This window comes from Sabethes cyaneus, chromosome 3, assembly GCF_943734655.1.
Source record: "Sabethes cyaneus chromosome 3, idSabCyanKW18_F2, whole genome shotgun sequence".
In the NCBI taxonomy this organism is placed as follows: domain Eukaryota; kingdom Metazoa; phylum Arthropoda; class Insecta; order Diptera; family Culicidae; genus Sabethes; species Sabethes cyaneus.
The window spans coordinates 36,337,176-36,355,172 of NC_071355.1; the positions used below are offsets into that span (position 1 = coordinate 36,337,176).

The 17,997-nt window shown below is 38.4% G+C and overlaps 1 protein-coding gene across 1 annotated transcript in view; it reads left to right on the plus strand.

The window, feature by feature from the left end:
• The first annotated feature begins 4,290 nt into the window (after positions 1–4,290).
• Positions 4,291–17,997, plus strand: part of LOC128743981 (protein fem-1 homolog CG6966) — a 184,766-nt gene continuing 171,059 nt past the window's right edge. Inside the window, exon 1 of the mRNA XM_053840700.1 lies at positions 4,291–5,365. Coding sequence (XP_053696675.1) covers positions 5,291–5,365 — 75 coding nt within the window. The 5' untranslated portion in view covers positions 4,291–5,290. The remainder of the gene's footprint in view (positions 5,366–17,997) is intronic.

The following is a 17,997-nucleotide window of genomic DNA, read 5'->3' on the forward strand; positions in this document are numbered from 1 at the left end:
GCATAACAAAATGGCGGACATTCAAACATAAAAGTAGGGTTTTTATTCGAAAAAATTGACTTACATTTCTAAAAAATATAAAAATTTGCAATATCGAAAAAAGGATGGGTCAAACACTAGATAATTTTTTCACCGCTTTTACCTTGTTCGATTTTAAACAAAAAAAGAAGCAAGAGAATTGCTTGAGCCGTTTATGGTACCGGCTTTGAAAACCTGGTTTCGAGAACAACGGCATGGAAGTTTTAATTCGCTGTGCAATCGTTCCAGACATGCTCGGTACGAATTGCTATAACTTTGTCAATTTCCGGAATTCATCCAAATGGCTTCAACCACATATGTTCAAAATGTTGATCTTTCGAATTAGTGAATAAAAACCCGATTTAATCCACCTAATGGTGAAAAGAACCTTTGTTATACGGTTTTGATTTACGTTAACGTTGCGTAGTACGTTTGTTTACATCAATTTTTTTGGAAATTGAATGAGTTTACAAAAGTTGAACAAAATAGTAGCACTTATAAATTTTGATAGATTCTTTATTCATGAAATTGCTGAGTAAATATAAGTAAGTTGTTACTAATTTGAGTAAGTGCAAGTAAAAGTAGGTTGTAAGAGAAAATATTATTTTTTAGCATATACATTGCGTAGTAAAGGTCTAGTTTATAAAATACCTATAACCTACAACTATGCATAATTTCTTGTAATGTCATTCTATTTGATTCAATAAAGTTTTCTTGAATAAATTTCATCAATATTAATTAACCTTCGGTTACTCACGCTGTTGTATTTTGTACAACACGTGTAGGTTTTAGAAGGCCATATTGTTATAAAGTTACAAATCGATGTTTAACTAACGTATATTCTTCAATAAACCTGCTATGAGCAAAATGCCATAATTATTCAATGCATTAATGCTTTAAATTGTCGGCAAAATAGATCAGCAAAAACTGACATCACAGAAACGAAGCAATCAGTACGTGAGGTGTACCGCAATTGGGCCCAACTGGAATTTTCTCTCGTTTCTTCATATGGAAAAATGGTGTCTGTATACAGCAAAACTATCAGCAACTGTAAAATGTTTTAAATGTATCCGTCTGTCGATAGTCGAGTAATTCGGGGTCAAAATTAGGTTATTTTTTGATAATCAAAGTTCTACAGTTCCTAAACAAGCATACATAGAGGTATACTATATTCAGCAAAGTTGTATATTTTTACTGTTTGTACAACTTTGTAAAACGTGAAACAGTCATACAACAATTACAAAAAGAGCTAAAATAGAAAAACTGATTTTACAAATTCATATATAATAAGTAAGATTTTTCTATCTTCATGCATGCAGATGCAAGTATACTGTATTATGTTGCCGATGCTTAACGACAACGTCAGAGTCCATTTATGGCAGTCAGTATGGCGCCGAATATCACCATTCCCTTTCCTTCTTCAGTGTACCAACATGCTCCCATAGACTCCGGAAACCATCACAAAAAAATAAAATCAGTTCAACTAACCAGCTAGCCGTAATAAGATCTTGTAACTTGAAGCACTAAACATTGCATTCTATAGGTTCTATTCCTTTTTTGGGCACAAATTACACTAAATACTGAGATTCTGCCCAATTAAAATTCATCACTATAATTTCACTTTTTCGCCGTCAATTATTTTTTTTCGGCCGTTCCAGTCGTCACATCACTCGCTTTACTTGAGGCACAGCAGACTTTAATTTACCACCCGGACAGTTATTTGGTAAGATATAATGATTTTGCCCAAACTGTTTACTTGAATTGATAAACTTTACTTCATTTCGATTGCAATTCCGAATCCCCAACCGTCGTTGTTGTACGTTACCAAGGAAACAGGTATATATGTGGAGTGATGCCATATTTACGTTGAGCATGAAACTGACCAATATAATTTTCGCTATTAAATTAACGGTCGTAGAGTGTCGAAAATACTTATAAAATTCACTAATAAAATTCACCGTAAACAGCATTTTATGTGATAGAATTACTTTCGGATCTCGGTCAACAGCAAAAATAGTTACGCGATTCTACGTTTCGTAATTGTTCATAACAGATTATTAGCTATTACTAGAAACTCTGTTCCGGTCGTTAAAGTACTGAAATCACTAAAAAATGCAACTGGACTCTGACGACCTTCACCTTAAAGTGTTGCTTTACAACCGACTTTAAATTGCAAAAATAGGTGAAAAGAAAAAAAACAAAAGCAAAAAAATTAACTCTAAAATGGGGTTCCATTTTCTAATAAAATGCCTTTTGGCGTATTCACTTACCGTGCGTTAGTTAAAAGTTGCTATTCCGCACGAGATTATGCTCAAATTCGGCGTTCACAAACATTACCGAATAGCACTAAGTTCACTTGTACAAGTACAACACTTGTGTAGCGAAAATTCCAGTTACCACTATAACTACAACTGCGCGTAGCTAACCATTTTGGCTCGTCGCCACTAAACTACCGGAACTATTACAGCTGTTTTCGGGGCCGGGGCGGAAATGAAAATAAAAGTAAACTTTACACTTTGACCATCGAGTATATTCTGATCAGCTAATTAAATTAGTTTGTCTTTTGCTCATTATTCAAATTGACCATTCCTACAATTGCGCAGAGCGCTCTAACGGTTAGTAGATGCACATTTATCGTTTAACGTTCAACAGCTTTTCAACGAGCGAAAAATCAAAAACAGAAACGGACAGCAAAGCGATCAGTTCGCCCCGTACGTAACTGGTCGTTTCCGTTAAACGTGGCCTGGCTGGTGGCTGTGCTCTGCCAATCGCACACGCAGAAACATTCCGGTTTCTTTATTGCGCAGCACATGCGCATCTTGCGCTTGCCAGCGTTCGTTGTACGCCGTTTCCGTTTATTTTGAACACACACATTGCTAGGCCTTCTGTGTTCTGTCCGTGTTCATGTAACCAACCCAGAGCAGCAGAGGCGAGTTGCTATTTTCGTTGCAAGAGGTAGCGGCTGCTTCAATGCTGAATCATAGATCATACGACAGTAAGATGTCTTATCAATCAAATTTAACATAGCAACTAAGTCAGCTGTCGTTACGGTCGATAACGTCGAATCGTTGATATCAATAAAACATCATGTCAGTTCCGTCACTTTACGATTATTTAACTTTAATTCAATGACTCAATAATTAACAAATACTTATATGGTTTTCAATAACATAAATATTTAACGAACCTAGTAGATTCTGTAAATTCAGAAACACTTTTAGTACTTGTCTTTAGAATTGAAAAGAGACATTAAATTTGAAATTTTCCTTTTTCCGATATCAAATCTCGCGTCACTTTTGATTTCGTCCAATGTAACAATTCCACCATATTGAGAAAAACGAGATCGAAGTTCTTCGAATTGAATTTTAAATTGTTTCGAAATGAAATAATTTTCAGTCATTCACTCAACGTGGTTGATGAATAATAACATTCAATATTTAACGGAGATTTTAAAAATCTAATTAAAACTAAGCAGTTTTGGTTTATTATGGAAAAAGTAACATTGGACTGTTTACCATCTCATACTGTACTTTGGACGTTTTTATTTTTCCAGGCTATTGCACATAAATTAAGCGAGATCACCGTAAAATACGTGCGTTGCCGTGCTACGCTATTTTCGAGGCTATTTTTCAATATTAGGCCACTTGTTTCACTTAAAATGCATAAATAATGCGAAAAAAAACTTTCACTTGCTAAACGTCCAATGTACAGATTGGGTTTGTTTTGATTTTTTTTGCACTTTGGACATCAGATGAGAGCGACCGAAGTAACAGTCAGTCATCCGTAATTCGAATGTGCACATTGGACATTTTGATAATGCTAATTTTTTAACCTCAAAATAGTTCTATTTGGGCAGGTGTTTTTGTAAAACATAGAGTTTAAAAAGAGCAATAATTTGTTGTGATAAACCGGATTTGTTTACATTTGTTACATTGGACGAAATGAAAAGTGACGCGAGAAATCTAAGCTTACCCACAGCAAAGCGCTGCGGTAGGAAATTTTGAAATCACAAGGCGAGCACTCCGACTGCAATGTTTGCTCCGAGCAAGCAACGAAAATAACCAACGGAAATTGCGTCGTTCAAAGAGCAACGCCCGTTTTACGGCAACCACCACAAGCACACTCGCAGCGGAGCATTATTGACAAAGAAACTGAACGGCTTGCGAAGCGATCGTCTCGTCGTTACCAGCTGGGCTGAGCTGAGGCTGATGCTGCTGTACTGCCGTCAGTTCAGTTGCTCGCTCGCATTCGTTGGGTTCGCAGTGAGAAATCGAAAACAAGCTCGCAGTAATAATCGTGTGGTTCGGTATTAGCGATTGCTTCAATCGGAATCAGAACAGTATTGTGAGACAAAAGTCGTTCGAAAAAGTTTGTTACAAAAACGCAAGCTCGTGAAAATTAGGTCCTTTTTCCGGGGAAAAAGGAGCACACGCGTTTTCGTGTACGCAGTTAACAAAGAAATCGAACGTTTGCAAAAGGATAACGCGTAATATTTGATGCGAATAAGTTTCGGAAAAGTGAAAAGTTCTCGCAGTGGAAAATCATCCAAAAATTTGCGTAAATAAAGAAGGAAACTGTACGGTTGGTCTCGTCAATCGTCGCTTGCACAAACAAACAAACTACTAAGCTAAACAGCGCCCATTTCAGCATTCCGTTGAAAGGATCGAAGGACAAACGCAAAATATCCACTGAAGGGAGGATTGAAGAACAAAAGAAAATTGTGAGAATCGATTCTTGCCTTGGTTGTTTCGTTTCGAAACCATCTGTTTGATCCTTTTTTGGAGCTGTGGGAGTGTGCGTTTGAAAATACATCCGTAACAAAGTGTGCTGCTTACTGGATTAAAGAGTTGAGCTGTTCGAGTTAATATTGTTCCTTATCTAAAAATTTGTGGTGTTTTTATGTTGCTGCCAGTTGCCACGCCTGCACGGTGACAAGGGTGCTGCGATCCTCCTCCTGAAGAATGTTCCTGGCAAACCAGAAGATGTCCTAGATTACTAGATTTTAGTGTGTTGCAAGTGTATACAATCCAGTAGAAAAAGCTTTCTATTCGATTGAGTGAAGATAGAAGAAGCAGCAAAAGTGCGGAGAAATTGTGAAACTAGAAATCTGAAGCATAATACGTTCTGTACGAACGGAAAAGAAAACCAGAAAATAAGCCTGTGCTGTGGGGGAAGAATACGAAAGAAGAGTGGTGCATCACACAGAGAGAGAAAGATCCAGAATCATTTTGGACTGTTTTGCCTTAGAGCAAGTACACCGCGCAGTGTGTCGATGCTTGCAACAGCGATGGATAACAAAGAGAATGTTTATAATGCGTCTCGGGACGGCAATCTGGTTGTCCTAAAGGTAGGTCTTGTCTTGGTCCCATCGGTATGAAAGAGCTTTCCAACTTCAGTATTATTGACTAGTACTACTACTACTACGGTGAAGCGAGCGATGACTGTGAACTGCTAGCTAGCATACGGGACCCGTTATGTAATGTGACGTTGGGACCTAAATTTGGAGGGTTTAGAATAAAAAAAATTTGAACTAGATTTGCTTGATGGAATAATGTTGTAGGACGATTTTTGTCATTAAAAGAAAAACACATATTTTTAAACATTTTATAATTGCGTATCAGAACACGACTTTGCAATTTTTGTAGTTTTCCACCACTTTGGAAAATTTTTTGAATTTTTTTTCCAGAACTCTGGATAGCTACGTAAATCTATTTACAAGACTACCATATGATGCACGGTTCCTGAGTTGGAAATATATGAAACTAATAATATATGTGGGTCACTCCACGTCAAGTGCCACGTAATTGACTTTCTCGGGTTTGAACCAAATTTTGTCAGATGGTTTGTTTCAGGTCAGCAAGAAAATATTCTAAGTTTGGTGCCGATTGGACGTCTCCTCGATAAATGGAAGTACCTCCATTTTTAAAGAAAAGACACGTTTTCATCAAATTCTCTTATTTTCTTTTGCTTGGAACTCTGGAAATACTAGGTTTAGAAAGACAATGTTATCATGATTCCAAAGTAAATTATTCAAGGAACCCGAAAAAAATGGTTCGATTTTTCTTAAGAGTTTTCCACTATTGTGGAAAGTTTTGAAAAAAAACTTACCGACTGATATTTTTCCTAGACTGCTGGGAATATTTCTTGGATTTTTATTTTAAAAAATCTACATTCAAGTACAAGAGTTTACGCTTTTAAATAGGCGGTGCCCTAGAAAAACGAAAAATTTTTGTTGAAGTTTTCTGGGGAAATAGGAGATTTTGAAATTTTGAAACACTATTCTTCTGAATAAGTCCACACACTATGCTCATAAAATCCGCAAGAGCAAGTCAGCTTCTTTCCCAGTCTGGTCTGGTGTACCTCAGGGGAGTCATCTTGGACCATTGCTTTTCGTCACAGTCATGAACGAACTCGCGGAACTCCCATTTAACAAGCATTGAGATATTATAAATGTTAAATTGACGAAGAAGCAAATTAGAGGTATTCTTAGAGTATTTTATGTAAATCATTTGTGATAATGAGGTAATAACTATGTAATAGCATGAAATATCGATAACAGACAGACCCTAACATCAGTCCAAAAAATAAACAAATAAAATCGCCAGCGAATAAGATGCAGTCTGATAACCATTTCTTTCTAGGAGGAAAGTTTGAAAAAGTCCTATACGGATATAGAGCAATTCCACAGAAAAAAGTTGATAGTGCAGAGTTTTTTACATAACATATTAAAGAATTAGAAAGCGTGTAGGGCGCTATATCTCTGCATATTGGCGTTGATAGGAGGAAATGCTTATCAACTTAGGAACTATGTTGGCTTGTTTCATTATGCCTGATTTTTGTTTTCAGGTATAATAAATTCAAATTTGTCACGAGGTTTTCGAGTCATTTTAAATCTCGCATGTGCATAATATTTTTAGATATAAATTATCAAATTATGGTTGTATATGAGGACCAATGGCATTATATTAAATTTATTAAAAGGTATTTTTTAAAGGTATCTTAATTTTCGTAATTACTGGCTTTACCAGAAAATTTTTGAATAGTCAGGTTAGTCTTATATAACTCCCCCCATCTACTAACAACAATTCCTTTCCCGAAATACTTGTGAAGATGCAGAGGATTCCCTGGTCTTTGGTAGCAACAAGTATTGGACTAACATTCCTTCCCATCCCACCAGGACCCGCATTCGGACGTGGCCGGCGTCGGTATTGATCAGCATGCAGGGACCTGATAAGGTTGCATAATGAGGAATAGCGTGCTGTCCCAAGTATGCTCTTTCCAGCCATCATTTTGCAATTTTCATCGGTCCTGGTCAATAACGGAGTAGCAGCACACGGGCGGTATCCTATGCTTATGCTTATGCTTATGCTAACATATTAAAGAATTAGAGAACTATATTTTTGGCTTTTGAGGTGCTAGAATGCAATAGAGACGCAGTGTTTTGTTCTTATTTACAATGAAATGGATATATTACATCGCAAGTAAAAACAAAACATCATGTGTCTCCATTGATTTGGGTAAAACAGCTTTTCAAGAAATATAAAAATAGAGTTTTTGACGGTTTTACTCATGAATACACAAAAAACAAATATTTGTTACGCTTTTGGAATAATGTAAAATTTTTGACTCCGCCTTAGAATTATTCCTAGAAAGGTCATTAAAATACCTTTTATTTGCTGTCCCCTCTCCTCTACTATAAAAGGCATCCATATCGGCCAGTATCGGTCTGAACTCAGCCGTGTAAAGCCAGTGTATGCTCTTGGGTTTAAGTCCCCATGAGTTAGCAATTGCTCACTTATATTACCCGAAGGCCATGCATGCTTTCTTAATTTTAAAGTCTATTTTTGTGAACTAGTCGAACCGAAAATTACAAATCAATCCCAAGTACTTTACCTCGTCCACAACATTGAATCTCGAAGCTCCTACGTATTTCTACGTTCGGAAAATAAAACGATTGATGCTTTGCGCGAATTTACCGAATTAACTTTTCTCACAGTCAGCACACTTACTTGTATTTCACTTGAAACAGTGTTATTGCTCTGGGCCTGGCTGTACTGCTAAAAAACTGCTACGAGATTTTGGAATCGTTTTAGGCTTCATTATTCAACTTATCCATGGAATGCCATCAATTTCCTCACAGTTGGATGTCGTCCAGTCGTCCAATGTCGAGCATTATCGTGGAATTACTTCCCTATGCGCTTGCTCGAATATCTTAGAGGTAATTGCTTACAACCATCTCTGGCTTCAGGTTAAGAATTACATTTCTACCTTCCAGCATAGATTTTTGACGTAGAACTGCGTCTTACCGCAGGGTGTCAATCCAAAATTTGGATTCAACCCAGCGTTACGAAAGAATGAAAGATTTTGAACGCTTATAGCTAATAGCTGCCAATTATGAATGGATTTTTATGGTTTAGATACCGATCGACTCATAAAAGATGTAGCAATTATGTGATTTCTATTGTAACATTCTTTTTCAAACACTAAGTAGAAAATACCGACCAGTTTCAAGGTCAAATTATAGCATACATTTTCTTTGTGATCGCCTTGCTTCACAGGCAGACGACAGTTAAATACACTATCTGTTTATTGTGATTTCGATGACTTTATGTTTAGAAAAAAAACAACAAAACCTCCTCGTCCCAATAGGTCGAAGATTCTTTACGACGTTTAGACTTATACTAATTTTATATCTGTGCTTGGGAAGTATGCCAGAAAGAGTGATAAAGTCCTCTCGTCCTAACAAGATTTCTTAGGACTGCGACAAACCTAGTCAAGTTTGATGTCCTGAAAGTAAACAATTTTGTTAAAGCATAAAACAACCCCTTCCTTTCAACCTAGTTTATTTTTAAACATTGAATCTAGTCCAAACTGATGTCCTGAAGATGAAACGTCACAGAAAAGTGTCAGCAATCCTTTCCTTTTGCCAGATTGTATCCACATTCGAGACTACGAAGTTGCTATTTGTTTGGTTTTTGCGAGAGAAAAAAGTGAAGGAAATATTTTTGCTTTTGTTTTCACGCAAGTTGTCTGGGTTTTCGTGTAAGTGCGAACAGGACTAAAAATCTTTTTAGCTTTCGCGGTCGCGAATAGGTATTGCAAGAATTTTTTCGGAACTGTTGTCTTACAAGGAAACACGGTTGAAGGGATATTTGTGCATGTGAAGTAACGCAGCAATTCTCAAAGTGAAGAAAGTCAGCGACTCTTTTATCCGAGAATAGTTTTGAACGTTTCAATTCAACGTGGCGCCAATGTTCATTTGACCGTCGACAGTAGTAAGGTACAAAACATTTTGCAAACAACTTTAACTTACTTAGTAGCCTTCAACCATTAAAATGAATAAAACGATCTGAAACATTATCGACTTGCAAAAATTTGGATTTTTCAAACTGTAGCACAGCCAAGCTATTTTAACATAACAATTTTTTAATATCATCAATATACATATATATATATATATATATATATATATATATATATATATATATATATATATATATATATATATATATATATATATATATATATATATATATATATATATATATATATATATATATATATATATATATATATATATATATATATATATATATATATATATATATATATATATATATATATATATATATATATATATATATATATATATATATATATATATATATATATATATGTGAATAGTGTTTGATATTAACGAGAGAATTTTGTTGATAGCTGGGTGCGTGAGGGAGATACGGTTCGTTAATTGGGTGGTCGTTAGTTGGGCCATACTCCAATTTGAATGTCAAAATTCTATTGAACTTTTGAGTTTACAAATTTCAAACAACCGTCAGTCGGCCCAATACTCTGATTCTGGCACTGGTAAAAATCACAAATCACAAATTACACAAAATACATACCAAAAATACTATACAATTATTTAGCACTATTATTTACTTAACACTATTTTACGCCACACATCTGTCAATATGGTGTGAAAGACAAGTCAAGGTTTCTTCGCAAAAACCCTCCTAACGTAGTTCTACGCCAGCTACGCGGTTGTGTCTGGAATACAACCTTTCTGATTTTTTTATGGACGATCGGTTTCGACTGATCCTCGATCTCAAGTAGCATTTTCACCTCGTATGCCAGAGTAGAGAAGACTTACCCGGACGATGTATTGTGTTCGCCAGTACCCGACCAGCGGATCTCGCTCAGCCCCAGGATTTCAAGCTTCAGGCGGCCAGCTTCCCTTGTAAGTTGAGCCAGCTTACCCTGCTGGACAAGAGTCAGTATATTCTATCTTCCGATTTGTGTCCGTGTTTTCATGCTAAAGGTCGTTGCCAATAATCCAGATTGATTTTTGACGTAGGACTATGTCTTTCAGGAAGGTAGCTGGTATAGGGTGTCATTCCAAAAAATCTTGCTCGAAAAGTGGTCAGGTTTTGAACGCTAATAGCTTAGTGGTTTCCCGATCGATTTTCAATATTCTTACACCAATCGATTGGAAAATCTTCTAAGAATTGGCCCAAATGAAGAAAAGTATGGATTCTTGATGTTGAACTATTGAAAAATTGAAAATAATGAACCTATGTTTTACCAGAATTCTCGCTTCGTGATTGGTTGTTGGAAATGACGTCATCAAAGTGGAAACACGTTTTCACGCTTCGGCTTATAATTCAGGCAATTTTTAATAGATTTCCAAGATATTTACACCAATTGATCGGAAAATCGATTTGGAAAATATTGAAAATATAAAAAACTGTTGATTTTCAATGCGCATCATTGAAAAATTAAAAATAACTCTAACTCGGTCGTACTAGAAATTGTTGCTTTATGATTGGTTGGAATAGAACTAAATGAAATTCCACCATTTTACCTTGTTTGCTATTTGCCTTGATAATTCCTGATTGTGGAAAACGCATTAAAACTAAATCCAATGTTTTGTTTTAATAAATACTGCTGGCCCAATACACTTTATAATGACCAGCGGTAAACAATAATCTTTTATATCTTCATAAAAGCATGTTTTCATCCTTAAAAGGACGGTGTCTGGTAACCGATACAACTATTAGAAATATTGGCATTCTTCTCACTTTTCTTGGGCAATACAACAGCTTGAATGTTTAGCAAAACACCTCTAGTAACTCCGAAGAAAAGTTTGTTCATTTCTCCGTCGATACGGACAGCCAGCTGCAGGTTGGTCTTCTCGTCACCACACAATCTGCCCGCCTGCGTGCGGATAAATCCTAAATTCCAGCTGCGAAACTACTACTGCTGGTGTATTTGTTCTTTGGCATCAAAAGGCGTACGGCTCACTAGTAACTTTGCTCTTTTGTTCAGATTGAAATTGAAATGCTCCATTTTATTCAACGTAGATGATAGAATGAAGGACCACGAAAAATAGGTGGGACCGATTCTTGTTGCTTGCTCTGGTACATAACACGAGGTAAGCCGGCGAACAGCATTATTCAAACGCTAGCTGAGCTACTGCCAACATTTTACTGGCATGTCTGGACGCGACAAAGGAGAACGCATCAAGGGCAAGCAAAAGTTACGCTTGAATCGTGCACGTCTGCAGTTCCCGGTCAGTCGTATTCATCGGCTGCTGAGGAAAGGAAACTATTGAAGCTGGAGATGGCTGTCGTGACAGAATAATTAACTGGGGAAGTGCTGCTCATGACAACAAAAAGACCAGAATTATCCCACGAAGTTTGCAGCTGGACTGGTATTTCATCGTGACTCATGACCTATACACGAACGGCTTCGTCAATCGCATAGCTGCTGTTTACCGAAAAGAAAATTACGTTAAGTGCATTAGTGCAAGTTTATTGCAAGCTGAAGTTGTGATAATCAAACAATCGGTTCTTTTAAGGATCACACAACAATTGAAGAATTTATTATATTTTCTTGTCCAGTTAATACGATAATAACACAGGCAACGAAGGAAAAGTTGAATTTTTCGCCGTTGCATACGACCAACAAATGGCGGGTACAAGTTTTCTGGTCACAGACGACATTTTCTACCACTTCCAAAACATCTTCAGCTTGTAAATCAGTGTTCTTCTATTCTAAGCCGCAAAAAAGTTTTGCGTAAAATTTTCAGCTTTTTGAAAACTAGCGCTGAAACTAGTGACTGATTAGTTTTAATAAAATAGATTCAATCAATTCATAGAAATAACTCCTAAATATGTTAAGGATTGAACGTATACAATGTTCCTACTTTGACAAACGCTACGTACAAGGCATGTAGCATGTATACATGAAGAATTGTATTATTACATACATGGATACATCCTACTATCGCTACAAATAGACTTACGTAGTCCTACGTCACCCATGCGGTCGTTTCTTGTGCACAACCCCTCTATATTTTTTCTTTTATTTTCAGTAACTTTTTTTATTTTTGGGTACAAGCAGGGATGCCAGGTGATTTTTTGAAAAGTCTTCACGAACCAAGGAAAAATGTCTTCATTTGTCTTCCTTCGGCTTTCCGCCCATTTAAATTGCATTGTGAAGACATGTCTTCACATGTCTTCAAGCGAAGACATTTCCCTTTTTTGTCTTCAAAATGAAGACATTCACTTCTGGCATCTCTGGGTACAAGTAGGTTGTTAGCCTAAGGTTCTTATTCCCCTGATGTGGCAGCCATCTTAGAGTGGGCGGAAGCCACTGTGCCCACTTCCCTGTGCCCCCGTATGACAACCGAGGTTGTGTACCCCACCCGGCACCACTTGGAGGTAGGAATAGAAGTTGGTGAACAGAGGTAATAGATTTGCACATGTTCGCCCTTTGTCAGACCAAATAATCGTAAGCGAAGCTTTAATTCGACATTCGAGCACTAAAAACATTACATTTCTTCTAATCACCATCAACATCATGGCTGGCCGGTCCGTGACGACAAACCTACTTGACTTCACTTCTAATGGCGTTACAGAAATGGAGCGCAAGGTACAAGTAGAAGTGATATATACTGATTGAAAGCTGCCTTGAATCGCATCAATCATCGCAACATTTTGTGACATGGTCGTATTTGTGCGACAGAATCTTACAAGTAAAACTTAGCTCGAAGGTCCCGTTTACGAATCGAAGGCTCCGTTCACGAATCAATTGGATGTGCCGCAAAGCAGTAACTTAGGACCACTTTTGTACATTTTATAAATTGTACAATTAAGAAAAATTGAATATAGCCTTCTGGAGCGAGGATATTCCGCGTGGTTTGATAGTTAGCATCGAACCTTCTAGCCATATCCATGGATTAAGACGCCAAGATTGAACATAACGCATCTCAAAACTTCCCCCTCAGCTCTCAGTCCCTAGTTCCTGTTTTCTTCAAAGTTCTTTACCACCTTCCCCACCTAAGTTCCCCTTATAACTCTTCAGAACATTACACACTGTTGATTTTGGCATTTTTAGCTCTTTAGCCATCTTTAATCCAGACCGTTCTGGATTTTCCAGGTATTTGGCCAAGATTCGAGTTCGAATTCCATTTTGTACTGGCTTCGGAACGCGGTGGTCGAAACTTGCACCAGTTGTTTTTCATGCCACGTGAAAACAAGGTTATGTCAAATAGTTCCAGTTCCTATCACAAGAGGCATGTCGGTGACGCACGACGGGCATCCAGATTCACATTTAGTCAGACTTGAAATCTTAGTATCACTTTCCCCCATATTGTCCGTGTGCAAACGCCCTTCGAAGTATGCCTACTGTTGGAAAGTCGAGCCGCATTCAACAAGGCAAATCCAACACTACATAGCGGTTGTTGTCGTCGTCGATCCGCGCACCATCATCTTTTCCGTGCCTATCTTCATCAAAGGGAACAAATCGCTTGTCGACTAGGAACTGGGACTGGGATAGCAGCGACAGTCGGATGTCGGGACGTGAGCCGACATTGCCATCGTTTCGCCATCGCAGTCGCAGTCGCAGCAGCAGTCGTAATCGGCCCCACCATACGTTACCCCATTGCCATTCCCAGCGGCCTCAGGCGGCCTAGGCCTTGCACAGTACTAAACTCACTGTGTTTATTAACCCGTATCGCATTGGTTTGTCGTCGTCGTCGGTTGTTTGTTTTAATACAGCCAGCCAGGCACTGTTTAGTTCTTGGTTGTTGCCGTTGCTGCCGATGATTACACCGGCTGGCGACTCTGGCCTAAGTAAGGGATATGGCGGTTAATATGCTGGCTGGTGGTTCTTGCACGCCATGCTGAACTGAACGAGGCACTGATTGATGCAACCATGATACAGGCAAAGGCAAGCAACCAAGGGGGGGCTCTATTACGCGAGAGCGATTGCATCTGCCTGCATTAGTTTGCTGCCGGAGTACCTCGCAGGACACGACCGAAGTGCTTGTGGTCACAAAACAATTTTTGGGGGCAAATATGGCTGCCAAGCAAAGTCAAGTCAAGTTTATTTCGGTTTTTGTGCTTCTGGAACAGCTGATTCGGCGGGGTTTCGATTGATTGATAAAACAATATGGTTTTCTGGCGGTGTGCTCCAACAAATGCAGTTTGCGCGAAATTTATTTACACTAGCAAATAATTAGTTTTCCTACCGTGTTCGGTTTGAACGTTTTTACGAGTGAACCGTCTGCTGTTGACTCTTCAAGTATAATTGCAGATAAAAGCGCGAAGGAAAGAGATGCACGGATGTACACACTCGGACGTTGCTGGCTTGCAATGGATGAGCAGAAACGACTGTGAAGTTTTTGTTGATTCTATTCTCCACCATCACCAGCACGCAGCGAAACTAGCAGCAAGTCTTTGTCTGTGGACTTGAACCTGCTCAAGGAAACGGCTTCTAGCGTCTGGTTCAAGAACTAGAAAGAAACACAAACAGGTTTCTTTACGATCGATAAAAACAAGTGGGGATACCGTTTCCTTGCACTTCATGGTATACGAACCGTATAACTAGCTAAAGCAAATATGTAGCTAAGAGACCCTCTCTTGAATGCAATGCTACAAATTATTGTTGGATAAATTGTGTGTCAAAACCGTGTAAAATATCTATAATATTTAATTTTTTATTGTCGTCATATTGACAAAATTTAGACTGTAAACACTTTGCCATCAATCTTCCGGCTTTAAGCACTTCGGTCAAAAACAAACCAACCGACAAATTAAGCCTCCCAAAATTGCCATAAACCTCATAAATTCCACGCCAAACCAAAAACAGCATGTTTCGCGTGCGATTTTAACTGCAAACATGTGAACCTATTTCGGGCGCGCAAATCTATCGCTAGATCGTTTTCACACCTCCTATATCCATTGGCGCTTAAAAACGGCACAACACCTGCAATTATTTACTGTGTGTGTGCTCGGTGGTGTGCATGTGCATTAGCACGCGCGCCCTCCGTCGTCGGAGTTTTGTTTTCACCGGGACCGGGTGCGAACCGGTGACTTTGTTGGCGGGGAGGATTATTGTCACATGGAACAGAGAGAGAGCCGAAGGAGGAGGACCCGGGATCACGCGAACCAACGAAGAAGGTTGTTTTTTTTGCTTCTTTTAGCTGTTCCCATTTCACACCACACCTCAGCTCAGCAGCGAACGGTAAAGTGGAAACCAATTTTAGCATTCAACGTTGATCCGATTAACGGGTGGCAACGGGTGCGTTGCCTTGTCCGGCTGTGGCAGTGTGTCTGTGCACACTGGGAGGCACGGAAACTCACGCGACGGAAAACGCGATTTTTCCTTCAGGAAAAAGTACAAAAATGCAACGTTGCCTCGAAGGACTACTAAGAATCCGTAAATAGAAACTTTCTAACAATATGAATACGTCATACCACCGACCGTGCACTTTAGATACCTTTTTGGGTTAATTTGCCATCTTCAATGTACAATAATTTGGTAACTTACGCTTTGAATAGACCAACAACATTAACAGCCACGCCCTTGCGGCTGTTCTTCCAGTATTTCCTCAAAGGAGCAATTAGTAATGATCCTGCCAGTAATACATATATGAAAGCAAAATTTTGATGAGAAATGCAACTGATTTGTAAAATCCTATAAAATTAAAAAGATTAGGAATTGGCGAAAAAGCTCTCACTTAGTTTTTCCGACTTTCGTTTGGAATTTTCGATCGTTGTGGAAAATATTGTGAAAAATATTTTTCGCGGATTTCTTAGGATATTTGCTTGTGACAATTTTGAAATTGTTGGGCCTGCGTAGCCCCAAGGCATCAGGTATCAGCATCTTTGGCTCGAGCAGGACGTTCCTCACAATCATGTGGAAGATTTGTGCCTTGCCCGTGTCATCATTCACCTGATGAGAACGGGAAGGAAAACAGGAGGAATAGGAAGGGTTGGATGAAGAATTTGGGCAAACACAAAAACAACCCCCGAGGGAATACTGCAATCTATGGTAGTTAACTTATCAATAGTACACCCCCTGGAGGGTATACTCAAGATAAATAAGAGCCTACAGCTCAATACCGCTTTGGGTAAGAAACATAAAAATGTCTCGTAATTTTATCCCCAAGGTAACTGGGTCTGCTTTGACAAGTGTGCAGTTGTAGGTTCGAATCCTAGTAGAATCAGGCCAGTAAATGTTGAGTCCCTTTTTGTGGGGGTCTCAAGCCCCCCTACTTTCTTTTGCATCATTCCCACTGAATTCTGCATTTACTAGCAATGAAACCTTTTGCCAGGGCATGTACTGGCTCGAATTTTGTAATAAAAACTTGTCCAAGTACAAATTATTACTAGTCTTCGTGTAACGACTCTACACGCTGTTTAGCTTAATTTAGAAACCTAGTCTGGACCCGGAGGATTAAATCCCGGTCTTTCCAGGCAAAGCACAACCAGCCGCGTTGGTCAAGCAGTAAAACAATCAACGGTGACATAGAATAACAAAACATTTATAAAAATGCGCGGCCCCGTTTCTCCAAAGGTGCGCGCATTGAAGTTGAAATCAAACAAAAGCTTAGTTACGTCATGCTTTGCACCAAAAAGCAAGCCTTGGTGGTCGGAGGATTGACGTCTCAGGATGCACAAGTTCAGTTAAGAGAGGTTAGAGGCGCTCTCCACCTAAAATTGGCTTTTGATTACCACTTTTGTTCGCCCACTGAGACTTAAGAAAGGACGGCGCAAAAGAGATGGGCAGAAAGGAACTCAAAATAGGAGGAATCGAATCTTAGGTGAAAAAATCGCTTAAAAACACAGAGTAGGTAGGGAAATTTTCCCTTCATTTTAGGTTAGTTTATGAACGAATACTTCTGAGTAGATGTGGCTTTTTGGTCTCGGATTTCTTACGAAAACTTTATTATACGTTTTAGGCTGACTACAAAAGTTCAATTCAATGGGCAAAGTAGTCTAAGTCCCCCCTACCAAAAAAAGTTCATATTAGATTAATAGATCTAGTTGTGATGTGCGTGGAAGGTTATAGTGTAAGTTACAGTTTTAAGTTATCTAATACAATAGTTTGTAAAAAGTCCGTTTCTGTTTTTTTTGTTATGCTTTCAGGATCCCAACGATTGACTGACTGTTTTTTTTGTTATGCTTTCAGTATCCCAACGCTTGACTACGAAAACATTTGTTAACGTAGTAAGTAATTGTATGAGTAACGATGAAGATTGTTTAAATAATTGTAAATTCTCATAATAATAATTGCTCCGAGGAGTAAGACATAGATCTTCGAAACGTCAGTTTTTCGTCAGTTTTCGTAAGAAACTCGAGACCGAAAAGCCACATCTTTTAACGGTCTATCGTAGGGTAACAATCGAAAAAAAACTTCGAGAGTACGGAATGACTTATTTGACAGGGAATGCCCGGGTATGAGGGCAAACTATTTTACATTCAGGGGTAACTTTTACAGACAGTTGAAAGGTGCACCAATGGGCAATCCGTTGTCGTCGTTCTAGTGCTAACTGTTCATGACTAATCTTAAAGCCAAAAGCTGGATCAAAAGCAATTATTTCCGAAAAGATGGCGGCGATACGTCGTTGACGTTTTCAGTATAATCGAAAAAGAAAAACTGTAAACCATTCTAGCGGCCTTAAACAGCACA